The sequence below is a fragment of the Pelodiscus sinensis genome, chromosome 1 (genome assembly GCF_052426305.1).
Source record: "Pelodiscus sinensis isolate ZL-2025 chromosome 1, ASM5242630v1, whole genome shotgun sequence".
Classification (NCBI taxonomy): Eukaryota; Metazoa; Chordata; order Testudines; family Trionychidae; genus Pelodiscus; species Pelodiscus sinensis.
In genome coordinates, this window is record NC_143052.1 from 317,534,023 (window position 1) to 317,557,994 (window position 23,972).

The 23,972-nt window shown below is 44.2% G+C and overlaps 1 protein-coding gene across 1 annotated transcript; it reads left to right on the forward strand.

The window, feature by feature from the left end:
• Positions 1 to 7,940: 7,940 nt before the first annotated feature.
• LOC149525901 (maestro heat-like repeat-containing protein family member 2A) lies at positions 7,941 to 18,947 on the forward strand. Its single transcript, XM_089778111.1, has 7 exons — positions 7,941 to 8,077; positions 11,002 to 11,144; positions 14,483 to 14,605; positions 15,434 to 15,596; positions 16,097 to 16,195; positions 17,698 to 17,849; positions 18,783 to 18,947. Exons 1-7 carry the CDS (start codon positions 8,038 to 8,040, stop codon positions 18,945 to 18,947), a joined length of 885 nt encoding a protein of 294 aa, XP_089634237.1. The 5' UTR covers positions 7,941 to 8,037.
• Positions 18,948 to 23,972: the final 5,025 nt, after the last annotated feature.

Here is a 23,972-nt window from a genome sequence, read left to right on the forward strand (position 1 = left end):
GGCGGATGGCAGCTGTCCGGGGCTGGGCAAAGTGCCTCTCCTGGCCATCAGCACCTCTACCCCACCCTGGTAGGAAGGCATCCCCTTTCCTCTCCACCAGGTTATGGAGAACGCAACACGCGGCCACCACCTCAGGGATATTGCTCTCCCCCATGTCGAGGCGTGTGAGCAAGCACCGGAATCTGCCTTTTAAACGTCCGAACGCACATTCCACCTGGTTGCGAACCCGGTTAAGGTGAGCATTAAACTGCTCCTTGCTCGCATCCAGGTGGCCGGTGTAGGGCTTCATCAGCCACGGCATCAGGGGATAGGCGGCATCAGCCACTATGCACACCGGCATGTGCACATCCCCAACCGCAAACTCACGATGCGGGAAAAATGTTCCTGCCTGAAGCCTCCGGTAGAGGTACGAGTTCCTGAAGATCCGGGCATCGTGTGCCCGCCCTGACCACCCAACACAAATGTCCGAAAACTGGCCACGATGGTCGACCAGGGCCTGGAGGACCATAGAAAAGTAGCCCTTTCTGTTGATGAATTGGGCTGCTCGATGGGGCGGTGCACGGATTGCAATGTGTGTCCCATCGAGCGCTCCTCCGCAATTCGGGAAGCCGAGGGCAGCAAAGCCGGCCATGACGCTGTCCAGATCTGGTAGACAGACGAGCCTGTTGAGCAGCTCTGAATTGATGACCCTCACCACCTGCAGAACGAGACAGACAACAAAATGTTAGAAGGGGTGCCTTATCTCTTAGGAGGAGAACCCACCGCCCACCTTCCCTCTCAAACACCCCGGGAATCCCCTCCTCAGAACCCCCCCCCCCCAACAATTCAGGGTGAGTGGAGGAGCTCCCTCCCACTCCCACTCCACTTGGCCCTTCCTGACAGTCTCCCTTCCCCCCACCCCAAACTGTGACTGTCCCCAGACAATGACTGACCTCCATCAGGATGGATCCTACGGTAGACCTGCCCACGCCAAATTGGTGTCCCATGGAGCGGTAGCTGTCGGGGGTTGCCAGCTTCCAGAGGGCAATGGCGATCCTCTTTTCCAGGGGGATGGCGGGCCGCAAGTGGGTGTCTTGCCGTTGCAGAGCAGGGGCGAGCCAGGTACACAGCTCTTGGAAAGTGGTCTTTCGCATCCGGAAGTTGCGTAGCCAGTCTTGGTCATTCCAGATCTCCATCACGAGCCGGTCCCACCAGTCAGAGCTGGTGTCAAACCTCCAAACACGCCTGTCCACGAAAAAGTTTGGAGGCAAGGGCAGTGCGGCTGCTTGACGGAGGAGCCCCTCGTACCTCTGGTCTGGGTCCAGCTCGGGAAGTAGCCTCATGACAGTGTCATGCAGATGCAGCAACAGCTGCAGTATGGTGGTGTGGGGCCATCGCCTGCCCAGGGGCAGCTCTGGCTCCATGCCAAAAAAAAGGGTCTCAAAGCAAAAAACCTCAAAAGAAAAAAGCTGCTAGGGTGTCCCAGGAAGCTGAGCACTCCAAACCAGCACTGCAATGCCTTGCTTACTTCCTCGAGGGACAGCAAAGGCAGCTGCAGGAGCAGAGCAACGGGTGTTCAGGAGTGTCCCTCTCACCACGCGTCTCTGCAAAGGGCAGGCAGGCAGCACCCGGAAGGAAATGCTGCCCCCATGCCCTGGCAGAAGCAGTTCCGGGTGGCTTTCAATTTCGAAAGAGCGTCCAGCAGTCTGGATGCTCTTTTTCGAAAAAGCGGATCGATTTTTCGATCCGCGTATTGTAGTCTAGACGCGCTCTTTCAAAAGAGGCTCTGCATACCTTGTGGCCTCCAGAGACACTGACTGATACTGGTCTTTCAGCTGCTTTTATAGGACTTTCCTGGCCCTGATTGGTTGCTTCTCCCACAGCCACTCCAGTCTGTCTGGAGGACTTTTCTATTGTGTCTCTAGGGTATGGTCAGACCATAGGGCCTCCAGGAGGGGATCCCAAGGCCAGGTCAATTGCATCACGTTCCCTTTGTCTGTAAAAATGTTTATGGATGAAAAGAATCATAGAATCGTAGAATACTAGGACTGGAAGGGACCGCGAGAGGTCATCGAATCCAGGCCCCTACCCTCATGGAAAGACCAAATACTGTCTAGACCATCCCTGATAGACATTCATTTAACCTACTCTTAAATATCTCCAGAGATGGGGATTCCACAACCTCCCTGGGCAATTTCTTCCAGGCTGTGTCTAGACTGCATCCTTTTTCTGTAAAAGGGATGCAAATTAGACACATCGCAATTGCAAATGAAGCGAGGATTTAAATACCCCCGCTTCATTTGCATAAACATGGCTGCCGCTTTTTTCTGGCTCGGAGCTTTGCCGGAAAAAGCGCCAGTCTAGACGGGGATCTTTCGGAAAATAAAGCCTTTTCCGAAAGATCCCTTATTCCTTTTTTTAAGAGGTATAAGGGATCTTTTGGAAAAGGCTTTATTTTCCGAAAGATCCGCGTCTAGACTGGCGCTTTTTTCCGGCAAAGCTCCGAGCCGGAAAAAAGCAGCAGCCATGTTTATGCAAATGAAGCAGGGGGGATTTAAATCCTCGCTTCATTTGCAATTGCGATGTGTCTAATTTGCATCCCTTTTACGGAAAAAGGATGCATTCTAGACACAGCCCTAGTGTTTGACTACCCTGATAGTTAGGAACTTTTTCCTAATGTCCAACCTAAATCTCCCTTGCTGCAGTTTAAGCCCATTGCTTCTTGTTCTATCCTCAGAGGCCAAGATGAACAAGTTTTCTCCCTCCTCCTTATGACACCCTTTTAGATACCTGAAAACGGCTATCATGTTCCCCCTCAGTCTTCTCTTTTCTAAACTAAACAAACCCAATTCTTTCAGCTTTCCTTCATAGGTCATGTTCTCTAGACCTTTAATCATTCTTGTTGCTCTTCTCTGGACCCTCTCCGGTTTCTCCACATCTTTCTTGAAATGTGGTGCCCAGAACTGGACACAATACTCCAACTGAGGCCTAACCAGCGCAGAGTAGAGTGGAAGAATGACTTCTCATGTCTTGCTGACAACAAGCAGTATAAGAACCTCTATAGAGCAGTGAAGGAAAAAAGAGCCTCTTCCCAGGATTATCCCTATCCCTGTCCCTGTCCCTGTCCCTACAGATAGAATCATAGAATCATGCGGAGTATCATTTGATGTATTTCTACAACAGGGAATATAAATAACAAACCCACACCACTAGGTGGAGGCAGATATTTTGAGGAGTTTGTGAGAAAACTTTCAAAAAAGAGAAGTAATATTGGAATTCTGCTTTAAGTCATTTGGCTCACATCTCAGCAGAGTGATCTGTACAATGCTGGATCTTTAATTTTTTTCCATGAAAGAACCTGGTTAAAATCTTTTAAATAAATCATGTTATTTCCACTCTCCTATTTGTCTGTGCTCTAATAGGGATAGAAAAAATATAATTATTGGCTAATAATGGCTTATATTTGAATCAGAGGGTTAGTAAAATTATTTAAAAAGGAAAATCTCTCTAGAAATGCATATTGTTGTTGCATCAAATTCTGCCGTCCTTGCTCAGATCCTCCCAGGTATTGAGATTCCTGGCTCCCATTGGTTTCAATGGAAATGAGTCTAAATCCCTTTGAAGATCTGGGCCTCATACCCTACTCTGACAAAACTTAGGTTGAATTAGAGTCAGTCAAACACTGAGCGGGATTAAGGTGTGCATCTTACTGCACATTGTACAAAAGCTTCTTGCTATCAGTCTATTTTTTGCAGTACAGCTGCTCCCCGAGTTGCAAATGGTCGAGTTACGACCGTTCGCACTTACGACCAAAGCTCCCATGGAGCAGTCGTAAAGGCGGTCCCCGTGTTACGAATGTGACCCGCGCTTACAAACAGCGCGGTCACGTGTAACTCAATGGGGTCCAAGTTACAAACTGATCGAGTTACAGCCAAGTGTTTGGTCTGTAACTCGGAGAGAGGCTGTAATGTTTTTTCTGTATTCACCAGTTTTGTTTTCTTGCCTCCTTGGACATGTTGGACTTTGTACATAATGGTGAATAAATGGTAGATTTATCATCCTCTCTGACTGTAATGTGTTTTGAGTGATGGCAAATTGTCAAGCCATAGTCAGTACAGGCTGATCAATTGATACCTATTAGTGAGATAAGCATGTGAATTGTAAGCCCAGGACTTGCTAAGGGCAGGATCCCACTACTAATTGCTGCAGGACAGTGTGCGTTGCTGCAGAACTCTTAGTTGCGTATGTGCACATGACTTGTTTTTGTAAAAATCTGGCCCTGGGGCAAATAAACTAACATTCAACCAATGATTCAGCTTTTTATCTTGTAAAATACAACCAACTGATAAGTAAAATACAACCAATTAATAAGTAAAGTTTCCTTTTGAGGATATACTATTGCACCAAGATCTGAATTAAGGTTATATGCTAACTTATGAGTTCCCTGACGTCTGCACGGTGTTTGTGATGACTTTGCTACACACATTGGTGTCCTTAATCTGTTCTGTGGTCCTGGGCTTATTTGTCACATGCACAAACATTATTCCTATTGCTGATCCACCCATAGTGGACTGATATTGGATGCCTTGCTCTCATGTGAACAGATACAACGAACAAGCATTGTTACAGTTACCTGTACATGATGCTGTGTTTTTGAAAGGCCTGAACTTATGGAGCAGGCGTAGACAGTGAGGGGTGCATAAAACTAGCAGAGACAGGAAGTCTCTCTGTGATGACCATGCCCTTAGCTTCTTGTGGAAGTGACCTCCTGTGCACGTATTAAATATGGAGTACTCTTGAACTGTACTGCTGTACACTTTCTATCTAGCGCAGTTGTATAAGACCCCAGTTTGCACAATGGTATGGAACTGGGGCTTAGCCATGACAGACCCTGAATCAGGGAGAAAGTTTCCTAAATATGTAGTATTATTACACTAGTTTCATGTTGGTACCTGGTCAAAGTAGGCTTATCTTCTTGCTTAATTATCTTCTCTGTTGTGCTGTGAATAAATATTACTTAATGACAGTTAAGGACCATCTTATTCTGAGTTTGTACAGGTCGTAAGGCAATGAGATTCTGGCCTATGACTGGGACTATGAGGCAGTACCGCAATACAAATAATCACATGCTGATCTACAGAAATATTTTTCTGCCTTGGACATCCCCACTAGCTTGAGAGATCCAGATGTATCAGTTAGTGAAAATGGAAGCATGTGAACTTGACAGCTTCAGTTTCAGTCCCCTTGTTTCCTGCACTGAGTGTTTTTTCTGCTTTTTACACTAAATGGTAAGCATGTCCACATAATAGTGTGATGAAGATGGATGGATGGGAGGTTTTGACTTCCTTAGTCATGGCATACTGTTGCAGGAAGGTGGTTTGCTGGGAAGAGATGGGGTGGATCTGACCACAAAAGGGAAGGACATCTTAATGCAGTGACTCACCAATCTTATTAGAAGGGCTTTAAACTAAGTTGAGTAAGGGCAGGTGACAAAAGGCAACTAGGTTCAAAAGGTATCTTTAATAGAGGACTAGTTCTTTGGGGAGAATCAGATATGGAAAATTAGAGTAGAATTACAGGAGCAACAAGAGGGAAATCCCTGGGGGGAATTTGATCAATACCTTAGATCAGTGTTTCTCAAAGTGATCCGTGAAACCACTTTGAGAAAGTTGCTAACTGGCCGCGCCGGTGTGTTTATTTATGTTGGAAATAAGCCAGGACACTCTGGATGCAGGTGAAAACAAGCAGAGGATTTATTATACATCAGCTGATGGAGTGACACGCAGGGGTTACCCTGGTGAACACTGGTTAATTAACACAATACAATAGATTATATAGTCAGCAGGTGGACGGAGGAAAAATGATTTGATAGGTCTAGCAGCAAGACGAAATGAGCACATAAGCCAATAGAACTACTCAAGATTACATAATATCTCTGCCCATTGCAAAGTAACAGCTCGTTAATTAATATACAGGTGGTTATTGTTCAAATGCCAAAACATGTCAGCAAAACAGTAATAACATTTTAGTCTCCATAGATGATGATGTTGCTATAGGAGGCGGGTATGGCCTTGAGTTGGTGCAGCACTTGGTTCTCAGGCTTATTATCTAGGAGTGAAGCAAGACAGTTTAAGCAAATTTTATGAATGTTATCTCAAGCAAAATGTGTTACGTTACCAACTGAGACCCAGTTCGAGTGTTTTAGAACGTGGTTGCTATGGTGCCCAGGGTCTTTTACTGTCTGCAGTTCTTATCCTGACTGTGGTGTTCCCAGGCCTTAATCCTAGAATGGAGTTATGCTGTTTAGAGGCCTACTAGCACATTTAGGGCTGCCTCAGTTTACCCTACAATTTACCAGCACTGAGGCCACAGAGCCTTGCAGGTCCCTTTGGCTCTGGTTAGCCAGTCATAGCAAAAGGAGCTGTGGCTGCTGCTTCCCATGGCTCCCTTTGGCTACAAACAGCAAATCGGATCCAATGGGAGCCACGAGGCTTTGTGGCTGCGGCACCAGTAAATAAACACACCAGTGTAGCCAGTTAGCAGTTTTCTCAAAGTGGTTTCATGGACCATTTTGAGTATCACTGCTTTAGACGTCTACTCACAAATTCAAGGAATAACAGGACTAAGCAGTCAGAATTGGGAGTACTAATAGACAAGTCATAACTGAGCTTAAGTGGCATCTCAGATACTTGATGGGATAAATCTCATAACTGCAGTATTGGCATAGAGGGGTACATCTTGTTCAGGAAGAGCATGTAGGAATAAAAGGGAGGTGGTGTTGTATTGTACACTTGTTCTGAGTTCCAGAAAGAGGCAAGAGGCAGACCAGCTGAAAGTCTCTGGGTAAGGACGAAGTGGGGAAAACACATCCAAACCAGGAGGAGGAGGGAGATGAGGCATTTCTAGAACAAATAAAACAAATATCCAGACCCTTATAGTAATGAGGGACTTGACCTACCTAGACATCAGTGGGAAAAGTAATATGATAAAACACAAAATATCCAATAAGTTCTTGGAATGTCATGGGGACAATGCTTTGTTTCAGAAACTGAAGGAAGTAACCCAGGGCATAGGCATTTAAGAATTGATTCTGACCAACAGGGAGGAGATGGTTGTGAACCTGTAGGTAGAGGCCTATTTGGGAGAAAGTGATTATGAATAAGGCTGTGAATCATTCATGGAGGTCACAGAAATCATGAAACAAAAAACAGGACTATGTAGCACTTTAAAGACTAACAAGATGGTTTATTAGGTGATGAGCTTCCGTGGGCCAGACCCACTTCCTCAGATCAAATAGTGGAAGAAAATTGACACAACCATATCAATCAAAAAAATGAACACATATGAAAAGGACAAATCAAATTTCATGTGTTCATTTTTTTGATTGTATCCTTTGGTATATATGGTTGTGCCAATTTTCTTCCACTATTTGATCTGAGGAAGTGGGTCTGGCCCACGAAAGCTCATCACCTAATAAACCATCTTGTTAGTCTTTAAAGTTCTACATAGTCCTGTTTTTTGTTTCAGCTACACGAGACTAACACGGCTACATTTCTGTCACAGAAATCATGGATTCTGTGACTTTCTGGGACCTTTGTGACTTCCACAGTAGTTGGCGTGGTACATCTCAGGGCATCCCTGGGGCCAGATGCTGTGCTGGAGCATTGGTTGGAGAGCAGTCAGGGTACCCTGGGCAGTTCCCCCACCTGGAGTGGAAGTAGTAGTGGCACCCTAGCCTGCTCTCAGAGCAGTGGAGTCTGCTGGAGTGCTGCCTTTCCCCAGCACCTAAAATTTATTTAGGGCAATTTTTAGTAAAAGTCATAGACAGGTGACAGGTCATCTTAACCATAGTTCTCTCCAGCAAAGTGACAGAGTCCCTGTGTGCCTACCTGGTCATCAACAGTTTATGGAATTTGCTTTGGTCACAAGGATGTCACAGTAGTGCTTGTGTAAGTTTAACTGGAAGTTCTGGTTGACAGACTGAGAGGCCATCTATCTCTCAGTACTGGAGCTAGTTGGAGAAAGGATTGAGAGAAGGTGTTGAGGAAAGACTAAACCATGAATACATTTGTGAGTGAACAGGAGGTAATTGATAGAGGTAAGGGTCACTATTGTATTTTTTATATCCAACCTGTATCCACACATACACATTCAAGAGCATGGGTGCATAGAAACGTGTAATATTCTCCATTTCTATGACCAGATCATTAGCTGCTGTAAATCCAGTGAGCCTCTACTGACTTCCCTTTTAATTGACTTGAGTTGAAGGACTGGCCTACAGCCTCTGAACCTGGAAACTTTCCTGACAACCTGTGTCACTATTGGATGTTATGGGGAAAGTCTTCTTTCCTTTCTCCAGTTGTTTTATGTTGTTAATATGGGTCCTTATTTTATGACATCTGCATCCTTGGAGCCAAAATCGAGTGGTGCAAAGCATCAGAGATGGGAGAAATTAGAAGAGAAAACACAGAAGGACTTCTCTTCTAGCTGACTGTGTCTAGACTACAAAGTTCTATCACTTTTCTTTTGAAAGAGGCTTTTCTGACAGTTGGCCCGTCTACACTGGGCCAAATGTCAGAAAAAAAGCCTCTTTCAGAACATCCCTTCTTCCTCGTAGAATGAGGTTTACTGAGATGCTGAAAAAACATGTCTGCTTTTCCAATATTTTTTTGGAAAAGCAGACGCATTCCTTGGACGTGGCAGAGCTTTTCTGGGATATCTCTGGTATCCTGGAAAAACTCTGCAGTCTAGATGTACCTGCTGTCTACTTAAGATATTAAGTGGATAGCTAGCATATTAAATGGAGGATAACAAAGCGTTTCTTAGCAACACTAGTGCTCTTAATCCTTCACCATTACTATTGCAACTGTATGGGCAATGTAAGTTACAGTTCTGATTCCATCTGCATCTGGGTCTTGGAATCGAAGGGTAAGGATGGGTAATCGCCTAATCTTGAGCAATCTTTCATGGGAAGGGTAAATTCTGACCAATTCCTCCTCCATGCCTTGGAATGCTGTTACAATGGAGACAGATAAATATGGCATTTCAGATTTCTTGTTAAATATTAAGTCTCCAGGAGAATTTCTGCTGAGAGACACATGGGAGATAAAATCCTGATTTTATTAATACATCAACTATTTCACAGTTTCATAGAGTTTAAGGCTGGTAGGTCATTAGATCATGTACTTTAATCTTCTGTATGTCACAAACCATTACGTTTCACCTAGCAACCCTATGCTGAAACCAAAACTTGTCTTGGACTAAAAATTGTCACTCTTGAAGGGTATGTCAACACAGCAGTGTTAATTTGGAATAACTGATGTTATTGCAAAATAACATAGTCCGCATCTACCCAGCAAGCCATTATTTCAACATAATGTCAAATAATGTCAAGCTGGAGGACTTCTTTCTCCGACTCCTATAACCCGCATTTTATGGGGAGTAAGGGAAGTAGGAGGAAGAGTGCTCTTTCCCCGACTTCCTGCTGTGTAGACAGCGCCAAAAGCCGAAATAAACTATTTCAACTTAAGCTGCACAATTGATAGCTCAAGTTGTGTAGCTTATTTCTGCTTTAGCCCTGCTGTGTAGATGTGCCCAAGGCCTAGGAGACTAAGATGCTGTGTGCTGCAGACAGAGGATAGGAGAAACTGAAATGCTACCAATGCCTGAGGCCTTTGCAATGGTAGAGAAATGATTAGGTCAGAAATGCCCTGATGATCCTGGTGGTTGATCAGTGCCCCATACTCCCGAAGAAGACAAATTCCCAACCTCCCAAACAATAATCCCTGCTAGTCTGACCCAGGGAAAATTCCTCCCCACCCTCAAATCTGGAGATCAATTGCATCCTGACCAATGTTCTCTCCAATTCTACGTGTAGAATACATTTTATGTGCATTGAGGCATGTACGGATGTGTACAACCATTAGAAACACATGTCTGCCACCTAAGTGCTCAGTTTACAGGTAACACTGATCCTGACTATGTGAGCAAGACTTACCAAGACTTAATCTCTGAGGCTTCACATAAAGGTATGGGGCAATCACCCTACCCATGGAAAACACCTAGCTAGATAATTTCATGGAGGTTAGGTCCATAAAAGGCTATTAGCCAGGGGATAAAATGGTGTCCTTGGCCTGTGTTTGTCAGAGGCTGGAGAGGGATGGCAGGAGATAAATCGCTTGATCATTGTCTTCTGTCCACCCTCTCTGGGGCACCTGGTGCTGGCCACTGTCGGCAGACAGGATACTGGGCTAGATGGACCTTTGGTCTGACCCAGTACGGCCGTTCTTATGTTCTTATGTTGTGCATTGGGGGAAAATCTTTTAGGGTCTCTAGAGGCAACTGGACAAATACCTAGTCCATGTGTCTTCTCTGCAAGTATTTAAATTACCATAAAATAAAACTGAAGCCTTTTTTCAAAACAGAGTGCATAAAGTTTGACTTCTAAATTCATACAGTGGGGTCTTTAAAAAGTGGCTTGATTTTCAAGAGATACTGAACCCCTAGAAGTTCTTTGCACCATCCATAGGTAATTCTGGGTGCTCAGCACTTTTGGAAATGACACCCTGACTAAGCAAAACACTTCAGCATGCACGTGTTTAACTTTAGATTTATTTGTTGGCATTGAGTTAGGCATGTGATTAATTTGTTGAATCAGGATGTAGGCGTGTTAATAGGGATTTAGGAGTTTTAGGTTAGGCACCCAGTTTTAAAAATCTTGGCTATAAATTATTCTGTGTGCTATCAAAATGCCTAAATTAATAGTAAAGGTGGAAAAGATGATTTTATGTGGGGATCTTATTTAAAAGGAGCAGCTTTTCCTTATTATAATCCGTCCCCCCACAATAGCTCTGCAAACAGACATGGTCACCATGAGGAAAGAAAAGGATTTGCATGATTCCCAGGTCCACTTATCACCATGTCTGGTCTCCTACAGAGTCTTTACTAGATAGTGAATTAAAGACACAAGCACTGAATCCCAACATCAATGATAACCAGCAGAATCCTTTCCTTTAATTTCAGCTGTTTACAGCGAGGTTGTTTTACTCCTGGACCATATGGACGATCAAGATAAGGCCTCTATTGTCCTTCAGATTGTCAAGATAGCTGAGACCAAACTGGCTGTCGTTGTGACTGTTCTGCTAGAAAAACTTCAGCAGGATGAGGTAGGGCAGTTTCATCAAATCACATCTGTTTTCCATGTTTCCACTCCAAATTCTGTTTGACTTCATGGAAGTAATTCAATACAGAACTTGGCTCAGCCCACCTTCAGTGTAATCAGTATTTACCCTTCTGTCTTCATGCAAAACTCATTATGCAAAATTCTGTTACAGATCAGGATGATATAATAAAGAGACACTCAGAGGAGCACTGTCCTTTTGTACACACTGGAGTACATGGGCTGTATATTATAAAAGGGCACTGTAGGGTTATCTATAATCTCTTATAGCAGTATTTTGTCCTCCTTTAGCATCTTCATCCAAAAACCTCAAAGCACTTACCTACTTACTCATGAATTCGGTTTTACAGCACCTTTGAGAGAGTGATAAACATCCCCATTTACTGATGGGCTGTGTCATGGGGAATTAAATAACTTGCTCAACACCACATAGTGAGTTAGTAGAAGAATGGTGAATAAAACCCATGTGAACTGACTCTCTGCTCTAAACCCAAGACAACACTTCTTAATTATAATGACATATGATTGGGCTATAGCTTTGAAGGGTTCTTAAATAATCCAAACCCCTTTTTCTTTTATTAATACTCGCATCCAGCAAAGTCCATTTCTCTATTAAGGGTCAACACAGAAGGCATTTTAGTTTCAAGTACCAGGATGCCAAGACAAGCAGTTCATTTCTGGCTCGCTTGAATAGTGTGGGGCTCTTGTATTCATAAGTTATCAATTATGATTTTCAATTAAAAATCCTCCTTACATTTAAAAATGAATGGAAAGAGGCAGAGCCTCTCCCCACTAGAGCAGTAATAATAGCAGTTTGCAGCAGCATCCTTTAAAAGCACAACCACTGGAATGTGTAGCCAACCATTGGCTTTGAACATTCCAAAGTGCTTTATGACCTTAGCAGGCAGTTCACACCTTCAGCTGCCTGAATTCAGAGTTATAGACTCACAGGAGACAGATGTGAAAGGCTTGTTGGATCATCCAATTTCCCAGCAGTGCCTTTTTCATTTTTTGGGGCCAAACCAATTTTAAAAGCTCCTAGTGACTGGGGTTCCACCACTTTCCAATGAAGACTATGTAATAACCTGATAGATGTCTTATAGCTGGGGCATTTTTCCTGATGTTAAAGTCTAAATTTTATGTCTCTGATACTGCCCCCTGCTGTGCAATGTACGTGCTGCAGGGTAAGAAACACTGACTCCTAAGCATCCTCACTCCACAGTGCATGCTATGCAGCAAGGAGGTGGTGGCTGGCTGGAGTAGGCAGTCATGGTTGTGCTGACTCTGTGGAGGAGAGCTGACCTGATCTGAGCCCAGGGGAGTCCAGTTGTTTTCCCACTGTGATGTGATACGATTTATTTTAGATCCAAGAGAAACCAGGACACTCCAGGGATACTTAACCACTTTCTTATTTATTGCAAGCTTTAAGCAGTTATTACAGTTGTTTAAGTTTTACAAGCCTTAAAAACAATTACTACACAATTGAAACCTTAAATGCCATACATTCTAAAGCAATAATATAGTGCAAAGCAATGCAAAAGCAATTAATAAAAGAGCTACTAGAATACAATAATAAAGACTAGTTCACTTACACTTCACCCGTATGCTACCTACAGTAGCAGGCAGGAGGTCAGGGTTCCTTTTCTTCCCATGCATTGGAACACCATGCACTGGCTCACCGGTGTGAAGGGCCTATTTACTTCTAGTTACATCGAGCAGTACCTGTGGGTCAATCCTGCTCATTCCCTCCCACTGATTGTTCTTACTAAGCCCATTTTATAGCAAAGCGAGACTTGGTTGTTCTAATAATATTTACCAATTGATTACGTATTGTGTAGGATATGTAACATGCCCAATACCCTATCTGGAGTACATCCTGTCACTCAGGATGTTGCTGCTATGTGCATAGTTGACAGTTGTATGGCTGCATCTGTAATTTGTGGTTATCAGAAACAGAAGTACCTGTACAAGATTGCTTGCCATGTGTTCTTGACATAGTCTCAGGTACCATGCTTCATCTGCATTGTTATGCAAAACATTCCTTCCTCTCACAGCTTCTCCCATGACCTTGCCTGCATGCTTATGTGCACCAGACTTGAGACAGGCCTGGGTTTTGCTTGTTAGAGATCCGCACGTGTTAAAGGGAGACGTGGCCATTTATTGTCAAGGCAGGCTCCCCTACACCCACCCAACCTCACCCTGATGCATGAGGTCAGATCCCATAGAGGTTGCAGGTCTCTATTTAAAAGTCAGTTCTGCTGGCCTCCCTGCACTTTTTAAAATTTTCTCCTGAATTACTTCCAAGCTGTTGATCTTTTCTGGGGAATGTGGTGCCAAAAAAGTGAAATAAGCCAGAAGCAGTCACACCTCAGATGAACAATGAGAAACTGTTGTCTTCCTGCTTTATGACAGGATTCCTGTATGTAACAAACCCAACCCAGATGGCTGTCTTTTTTTTTCACTGTCACTCCAGGTCACTTGTTGTTTCCCACTTTTCTCCCTCTCATTATGTCAGTTATATTGACCCCCTCTCTAGGTGCGCTAGTTTGCAGTTCTCTGAAATCAGTCTTGTTCTGCTCAGGTTTCTAATTTCTCTGTGCCCCTCTTTATTATTTCTCTGTCACAACTCATACCTTCAACTCCTCCATATTTAGTATCATCTGTGAATTTGAACTTTGATGGACCCCATAAAAGAGACCTTCAAGTGTGCTACTGGCAATGTAGAGGTAACTCCTGAGCTAATTTTCCCTAAAAGCTGCAGAAGATTTACTGCAGGAGTTGGGTATTTTATAATTGTATTTACAAATTCTGTCTGGAGTGGATAAAAAAAGGCATGATGCTAATAATAACAAGAACAACAATAACAATAATAATAATAATAATAATAATAACAACAACAACAATAATAATAATAAAAGAAATTAGATAAGGGGGCAGTGCAGGGCCCTTATTCAGATTAAAAAATTTGTAAATTGCTCAGCTTCTTCTGAAATGCTGCTAGCTGGGGTGATTGTGGAGGGCATAGCAAGTTTTATACAAATGAAGACTAGGGGTTACTTGAGTGAGTATGCAGGCTGTGGAATCAGTGTGGTCTAGTGGAGAGGACTCCAGATAGTGAATCAGAAGACCTGAATTATTTTCCTGGCTATTGATCTGCTCTTTTAGCCTGGGCTAGTTGTTTCATGTTTAGATTGTAAACTCTTTTGGGCAGAAGCTTATTAGCGTAAGTGTTACTATATTGCGTTACTATATTAGCTTATAGCATTACTATATTGTCATCAAGGAAACATTTTCCCCAATTGTTCTTTTATGTTTTGTCCCCAGAAAAACAGAGTAGACATTTACTGTATCCTGGAGGAAGTATTACAGCAGGATGCCCAGGTCCTAGAGAGAAGGCTAATGAGCAAAATAATAACACTTGCCTCAAACCACATGAGAGAGACTCAGGTAAGTTAGATTAACGGAAGTGTTGGAGCATAAGCTTTTGTGGTCAAAGACCCACTTCACTGCTTTTGCAGATTCAGACTAACACGGCTACCCCTCTGATACTCAGGTAAGTTAGTTTTCCCTATATGCTAATGACAGGAATGAAAGCTTAAACTAATTAAAACATTTTTTGTAAACTATATACTGAAACTCCAGGATTAATGACTGCTAGGGGCCCACAGATCCCACACCGTCCTCCAGAAATCCCAGGTCCTAAGCAGCATGTGACTAGTTTCATCTTGTTCAAGTTACACATGTGCTTAAGTGCTTTGTAAGGTCAGGATATTGTGACATATATCAGATGCAGAGAGGCCTACCGTTTCTTAACAAGCAAGTATTTTGTGAAGTCTACTAGGGATTTCATTATTGATACTGATTTTGTGTGGAAGGTGCTCTGATACTATGGTGTTAAGCAGCAGGATGAAACCTTTAAACAGAATCTGAGCTGTTTTCAAAAGAAGCAGTATTTGGATTTAGGGGATAGTTTATTCAGGAAAATTCTCTGAATATCTTGAAGCTGCCCACCTCCTCTGAGGGAAAAATATCATGTCACTATGATAGCCAATCATCCACCACAAATAGCTAATAGCGAATAGTCTAAGCAGCTTGCAAACAACTGAAAGGCTGACAAGTGTTTAGCCAAACGATTCAATGATTATTTATGACTCATGATTCTGTTCTCAGAAAGTTGGGTGGAAAACAGAAATAAGAACTTGATTCATTTGAGCAGCATTGGCTGGTGTAGTTGGCTTTAATCACTTCAGTCTCTCTCTTTTTGTATTTTTTAAGGAAGCAACAAATGAACTAAAAGTGGCAGCGAGCAACACATTAGTGGCTCTGGCACGCTGCTATTTCAGTGAGGTGATGTATGAGCTTCAATCTCATCTGAATCCACTGAAGCTGTCTGACGTGTTCACTTTGATTACGCTGGACAACCTATCATCAGCCTATCGTATGTCAACTTCCATCTTTTGTTTCAAAGTTATTGTCTTCCATTTAAGGACAGAGGTTCACGCTCTGTACAGCTACACAGAGTGCTATTTGGGGGGCATGAGATGAACTGCTGTGGCTGGTTCCAGTTGCTAGACCATGAGCTATCCACACCAAGGGGCAAGCTCTTATGCCCCATTTGAAGTTCTTAAAGGACAGGATTGAGGAAAATCAGGTCTAGTGGAGCTCTTCTCCATTCCATTTCTCATCCCTCCCCAGTGCTCTCTCTCCTACTCTGGGAGAGGATTGGGCATCTGGCACAGCTGCACATTGGTGGAGAATGCTCCTCCTCAGGGTAAATCCCCCACTGATTTTTTACTTCTGCCTTATCATTTGTGTACGCAACACAAAATGACCTAGGAGCCCATAGCATCCGACCCAGCGGTGTTTCTAAATGCGATAGTAAGAAGGCAGATAACAGTCAATTGTCTGTCTTCCTTTTCTTCTGGTCCTTCTTTTCAGCACTCAAGTGCATTCCTTTTGTGGGAATGCCCCTGTACGGCATGAGCTCCATGCGGATGTTAGTCGGCGAGAGCAGGCTGATGCAACCATTTTGTGTTGGTAAGTGCCAGCACTTATTGTAGATGTCCAAAATGGATATTTAGGGGCCTTGGTACAGAGTTAAGTGACTGATCGTTTACAAACAGGCTCTGAACTGGATTGTACCAGGGGCTGAGTCCTCATGCTCCTGTGGCACTCAGTGGAGTTGAGAGTGCTCCTTACTTTGCTGGAGGGGCTGAGCATTTGTAAGTTCAGGCCCTTTATGACTTGTGGATATTTTAAAAATAAACAAAAGCTGATGCTGCCCATGTGCCAGGAAACTCCTGGGGGAGAATGTGCAGGCAACAGACTGAATTACATTCAAAAATTTCCCGTTTTCCACCCCTCCACCCATTCCTCCTCTTTAGTTTCTTAATTATCATCTCCTTTCACCCTCTTTCTCTGTCCTCTGGTCTTCTCCACTTCTCTCTTCCTTTGCTTTTTAGTTGATGCTCAAGTAAGGCCACGTCTACACTATGCAGAAGATCAATGCTGCTGCAGTTGATCACCAGGGTCCAAATTAGCAGGTCTAGTGAAGACCCACTAATTCGAACTGAGTGGGTGCTCCCGTTGGCACCGGTAGTCCTGCTTCTCATGAGGAAAAACACTCCTGTCAACCTTCCACTGTGTGGACAGTCTGAAAACACGATTTAAGATACGTCAACTCCAGCTACATAATTAACATAGCTGGAGTTGCGTACCTTAAGTCAACTTTCCCCTTTAGTGTAGATCAGGCCTAAGGGATTAATCCTGCACCTTTGAGATAAATGGGAATTTTGCCATCAGCTTCATAGAACATAGGATTGAGCCTTAATTTTCCTTTCAAGGGCAGCGGGTGCATCTAATTTTAGGGCAAAATGCTGTCAAATCTCAGTATAGCTAATAGGAGTTAGGGGCACTGAACATCTTTCAGACAAACTGTAACCCAACAGGAAATCATACAGTTTTAGGGCTAAATAAGCAATAACTGCAGAGGACATGAATCATTCAGAAAACAGCTGGTCAAAATATTTTGTTTTTTTATTACATTTTTCATATTTTTTTCCAAGTTGATGGAATATTAAACTGAAAAAATGTCAATGACAGTTTTAATCAGGATGTGTTCAGTGTTTTTGTGCAGCTAAAAAGGTGGCTGAAATTTGTTGATTTTTGAAACATGTGAATGATCTTTGTCATTTGAAATTTTGAAAAAAACAAGAGTAAACACTTTTAATTTAATTTAAACTACCTTTACAATCAGCTCTAATTAAGAGGTAACAAGGGAGAAAAAAATATGTTTTCAAATGATGGGAATTAAAAAGAGATGGAGAGAGACAAAAGAGAAGAAAGCCTTTTGAGAAACAAGAAACGGAAAGGAGGGAAGAGAAATAATTCAAAACTGTTATTGGATTTCATCAGCTGTTCCTGAATTGGGCATGGAATTGTAATAAACTACAAGCCTGGGTGTCTTCACTGATAAAACAACGTATCCTTATTACTATTGCATCCTTTTCATATTGCCTGTCTTTTTTCCTTCCATGCAGTTCTGGAAAAATGGTCAAGGGCAGTAAATGTATATTTTAGTAACTGGGAAAGGTGGCCATTTCCCAAAATGGGTAAATCTCAATTCTGTGATGAAATTCTTCCCCTCTATCGTCATGTGACAAGCAAATGGACCACATGTGAAGATTTGGAGGTGAGAATTGTAGGCTTTCTAAACCTTGATGAGAAATTGTATTGTTAAATTCTCTGTGTATGGCACTCTTTGTGATGATGGAGTTCAATGGCAGGTTCTTTGGGATAGAAGGGAGTATGATGTAAAACATTTAAAAAAGATTATAATGTCACAATCTCATGGAAATTCTGTCTGTACATAGTGTACATAGATTCCAGTTTTGTCACCTGACATGCAGATGAATATAGGAGAATGGGCTAAATTCATTCCTGGCAGATGTCTATTCAGTTCCAGTAGAGTTACAGCAGGAATGAGTTGTTTTAGTGTGCATACTAATCTGGGGAAATATCCCACTTGGGAAAGTTGTGAGGTGCAGTAGAATATAATTCTGAAACCAACACCATAGCTGTGTCTAGACTGGAAAAACTTGCCAGCTGTCTACACTGGCTGCTTGAATTTCCGGAAAAGCACTGACGATCTCATGTAAGATCGTCAATGCTTTTCCGGAAATACTATGCTGCTCCCGTTCAGGCAAAAGTCCTTTTCCGAAAGACTTTTGCGCAAAAGGGCCAGTGTAGACAGCACAGTAGTGTTTTCTGCAAAAAAGCCCCGATCGCGAAAATGGCAATTGGGGCTTTTTTGCGGAAAAGCGTGTCTAGATTGGCCACGGACGCTTTTCCGCAAAAAGTGCTTTTGCGGAAAAGCATCCTGCCAATCTAGACGTGCTTTTCCGAAAATGCTTTTAACGGAAAACTTTTCCGTTAAAAGCATTTTTGGAAAATCATGCCAGTGTAGACAAAGCCCATGAGTCTTAACTCTTTACCAGGAAATATTGAGATAGGGCTGTTTCAACAGTGGAAAAGGGAAATTGCACTCGTCAGAAGTAGAAAAGATGGGCCCATTGCATGATATTGAATGAATTTGTAGGAACATAAATTCTGTGTCTCTATGTAGGGCAAGCAGGCCATTATCAAAGCCCTTGGTACTATGATGAGCCTCCTCCTGCATAAAGAAGAGCATCAAGATAAGGTGTTCGAACAGATCCCATGGCTCCTTGAGCAATATAAAGAGGATGTTAATGTTTTTCATGTCACCAAGGTGAGATACTTATTAAAATAACTATCAATGTGTGCGCATAGGTGAACTGCACTAGCTGCTACCAGTGGCGTTTCCTGGTCTACATAGTGACTTGTTAGATAATAGATAAACACACAAGTCTTGATTTTATAGACATGGTGACCCAGGTGACAAGTTTTGTAGGTAAAAGCCTCTCATGAAAAGTATCTTCTGTTTCTGGAGATGATAAGGAGGTAAGAAACAAAACACCTGTTCCCTCCCCGCCCCCCCCCCATAAGATACTCCCTCCTTGTGATTTACTGGTACATTCTATCAACTCTGTGTCTCTCTTTTAGATTATAAATAAACTCCTCAGAGCAGGGGCTGCTGTGTGTTGTCTCTGGGCAGTATTAAATAAACTGCCAGTAGCTGAAAATTAATACTAAGAAGGCCTGAAGTGCATTGCTTTAGATGATATAACTAGATAGATATAAAATCACTGTCTAGTTCATCTACCGTTGTGTACAGGGCTGTTGTAGCTGTGTTGGTTCAAGGATATTAGAGAGACAAGGTGGGTGAGATAATATAATTAAAGATATTATTTCACCCACCTTGTCTCTCTTATTTCATCTACCCTCAGTATCACATGACCAAGGTAACTCTTGTCTGCTGATAGTGAGAGGATGGAGTGAGGGCAGTTGGCTTCAGTAGTATGATTGAGCATGCTCAGTCTATGTGAGCTGGCTCAGTACAAGCCAAGCAGCAAATCCAGGGCCACAACCCTGCTGCCCTTCCCCCCTCCCCACTTCCTCCATGGTTTACTCCCAATCTATGTTGGCTTTCTGGTCCAGAATATGTGGTTGCTTTTGGGATTGGAATGCCCATGACTTTGAGGGAATCAATGTCTCATGGACTTGACTAAAAGTATCAGAGGACTACACAAGAGCCTAAATGTAGTAAAATATGTAGATTTCATCAGAGATATCCTGGAAGCTTCAAGCAGCAAAGAAGAAAAGTGTGTAGGTACAGGAAGGAGTTAGACTGTCATCTCATTATCAATAGCCTGGAAGAGAACATAAAATCATCATTGATAAAATTGGCAGATGAAATAAAAATTGGGGAGTGGTAAATAATGGAAAGGACAGCTCACTGATTCAGAGTGATATAGATCATTTGGTAAACTGGGTGCTAACAATAAATGTGCATTTAAATATGGCTGAATGTAAATAGATGCATCTAGGAACAAAACAATGTAGGTGATACATACATGTTGAGGGATGCTTCCTGAGAAACAGTAACTCTGAAAAATATTTTGGGAAACTTGGTGAATACTCAGCTGAACATGACCTACAAATGCGATGCTGTGGCCAAAAAAGCTGAAGTGATACTGGGATGCATACATGGGGAAATCTCAAGGAGGAATATAGTGGGAAATGCAAAGTTCATTTCCACACTAGAACTGACCAACAGATATTGGTAGATACCCCTGATACCGGCTTCCTGTGAGAAGAGTGCCTTCCACACCCTGCTTGGCTTATAGCAATTCAGCAGGATGCCATTTGGGCTGCACTGAGCCTCAGCCACTTTTCAGCAGCTCATGAACCAAATATTGCAAACATATATGCAATATACAGCCGTGTGCATTAAGAATATTGTCATCCACAGCACCAGCTGGGGGAAACACCTCTGACATCTTAGCAAGGTATTGTAAGCCCCAATAGATGCAGGACTCACTGTGAATCCAGCCAAGTGCCATCTTAGTGAACACAGTAGGAAGGGGAAAACTATAGCTCCTTGATAAATAAGGTCTAAGGCTTGTGTGACTGCCCCACCTCCATGACAAAGAAACAGGTGCCACAATACTTCAGACACAGTGGCTGCTTACTACTCAACTTCATCACACTGGGCACCCTATTATTGGACCTGATGAAGAACACCCAATCACAGAAAGTCCAGTAATCAGAAGACTGTGAGGAAGCCTTCCAGGCCCTGTGAAAACAGCTGAACCAAGAGCTGGTCCTATCCCATCCAACTTCACAAAGCCTTCTATCCTTCAAATGGAGGTCTCGGAGGTAGGACCAGGAGTGGTACTATCTCAAGAAATAGGTGGGAAGGAGCACCAGATCCTTTATCTCAGCTGCAAGCTGTTCTCCTGAGAGACCTGCCGCCCTACTATAGCAAGGGAGGCCCTGGCCATCAAGTGGGTGATCTACACCCTGAGGGTATGTCTACACTACAAAGTTAATTCGAACTAACGGACGTTAGTTCGAATTAACTTTGATAGGTGCTACACTAGCGCTCCGCTAGTGCGAACTTAATTCGAACTAGCGGCGTGCTTAGTTCGAACTAGGTAAACCTCATTGAACGAGGACTAAGCCTAGTTCGAACTTACTAGTTCGAATTAAGGGGTGTGTAGCCCCTTAATTCAAATTAGTGGGAGGCTAGCCCTCCCCAGCTTTCCCTGGTGGCCACACTGGCCAACACCAGGGAAACTCGTCTGCCCCCCTTCCGGCCCCGGACCTCTTAAAGGGGCACAGGCTGGCCAGCACCCAGCTAGCAGACCCTGCACCTGGCACGGCTCAAGCCAGCCACCCGCTGCCACCCAGCCATCCCCCTCTTCCCGGGAACAGGCTGGCGGCTCTCGGGAGCCTGCCCAGGACCACACCCGCCTGGTTTAGTGCGGACATCATGGACCTCGTCCACGACCTCCGCACTAGGCACAGAAAAGTGGCCGTCTAGGGCAGGAGAGCTGCCAGCCTGGCCACCTAGGAGCAGGTGTGCATGAAAATAAAGGTGGTCCACTGAGACCCCCAACCCTGAGCCCTGAGCTTACAATGGGCGTATTGGGTCATACCAAAGGTCCATCTAGCCCAGTAGCCTGTCTGCCGACAGTGGCCAACCCTAGGGACCCTGGAGGGGATGGACCGAAGACAGTGATCAAGCCATTTGTCTCGTGCCATCCCTCTCCAGCCTTCCACAAACTTTGGGCAGGGACACCACTCCTACCCCCTGGCTAATAGCACTCCATGGACCCAACCTCCATCACTTTATCTCACTTCTCTTTAAACTCTGTTCTAGTTCTAGCCGTCGCAACCTCCTGCAGCAAGGAGTTCCACAGGTTGAATCTTTGCTTTGTGAAGAACAACTTTCTGTTACTAGTTTGAAGCCTGCTACCCATTCTTTTCCTTTGGTGTCCTCTAGTCCTTCTATTATGGGGACTAATGGAGAACTTTTCTTAATGCACCCTCTCCACCCCACTCATGCTTTTATGGACTTCTATCCTATCCCCCCTCAGTCTCCTCTTTTCTAAGCTGAGAAGTCCCAGTCTCTTTAGCCTCTCTTTATATGGGACCTGTTCCAAACCTCTGATCATTGTAGTTGCCCTCCCCTCTCCCACCCTCTCTCTTCCCCTCTCCCACCTCCTTTTCCCAGTCTCCCCCAGTTTTGTTCAATAAAGACAGATTCTATTTTTGACCACACTTTTTCTTTATTTTCTACATCAGGAAGGGGGGCTAGGGAAGGGTAAGTGGAAGGAGGTGAGGGAGGAATGGGGTACGAGCCCCCGATGGGGAGGACTGGGCTGGCTCTGCGGGCTTCTGGGGGTGGAAGCTCTCCTGCAGCCCCCCAATTGCTCCCTCTCCCCAGATGGCAGCCTGCGGCAAGTACAGCCGGACTGATGGCCGAGTGCTGTGATGTGCCCAGTGTGGGCACTCAGAGCACTCCAAGTCAGGACTGCTTTGCAAGAGAGGCACCCCTGAGAACTGTCTGTCCGGGGTGAGGGTCGGGTCCCTTTAAGCACAGCCCTCGGCTAGCCTGAGGCAGCAGCTCCACGCTCTAAGTCCTCATCTGATGCTCTGCCGGCACTGCTTCCGGCCATCCTTAACCCCGGTTCAGGGTCCACTTAATGTGGACATGCTAGTTCGAATTAGCAAAACGCTAATTCGAACTAGTTTTTTTAGTCTGGATGCATTAGTTCGAATTAGCTTAGTTCGAATTAACTAATTCGAACTAAGTTAGTTCGAATTAGCGCTGTAGTGTAGACATACCCTGGGATATTCTGTACTGGGGAAGCCCTTTCAACTGGTCACCAACCATGCACCCCTCAGATGGATTAATAACATGAAGGACACCAGTGCCTGAATCATGAGGTAGTACTTCCCGCTCCAGCCCTATGACTTCTGTATGTTACACTGGGCCAGGGAAGGCTCATGCAAACACAGACTTCTCCCAAGTGGAAGGAGACGATGAAGAGGAAGGTCCACCAATGGACACCCTCTTAAGGGGGAGTGTTTGTGACAGAGGATACCCACCATGCATGGTTCAGCGGGGGCTAATCATGATCTGTGGGCTATGCCCCTTCATACTTGCTGGGAATACTCCAACTGGAACCAGGATAGAAAAGGGAGCAGCTCAGTTCTGTCTAGGCTGACAGCTGAAGGGAGCAGAGGTGCTTTGCAGGCTTTTGTGGAGGGACTGCCAGTGCCCTAGGATGCAGAAACCAGCCAGCCTGTGGTTCCAGTTGACCCCCCCACAACCATCCAATGCCACAGATGGAGGAGAGACCACGGAGTTACTGAGATGACCTGCTGCAGAAGAATGGTGGGAAGTAATCTATGTGAACTAAGCATTATTGAGTTGAGGTATTAGGCTTTGACTCTGCATGTTTTGGAAGAAACCCCATTGAGCTGCAAGACAAGGCCCTGGGCTGGGACCCTGTGGAGTAGGTAGAGCCTGGTGGAGAAGGGCTGGCCACTAGGCAACACTGGTTTGCCCCAAAGGGTGGTTGAGCACTAGGTTGCACGGTCGTACCTAGAAGGGCTTGGGTCATTGAGCTGAAGAGCCTCCTTAAAGGGCTGCTGCACTGACCCTGACTATTAGGCAATGCTGCTCTAAGAACCAGGCCTGCTATGGTGGTTGGGGAGACTAGGTCACTTGGGCTGCCTTAGTTCTTTAACTCCTCCACAACCTGATACCATCCAAACAGGGTGGACCTACCCTGCGACAGGTGACTTACTTACAGTCTATAATATCTGCATGGGGAAATCTATGTAATGACCTAGCAGAGAAAGGCATGACATGATCCAGTGG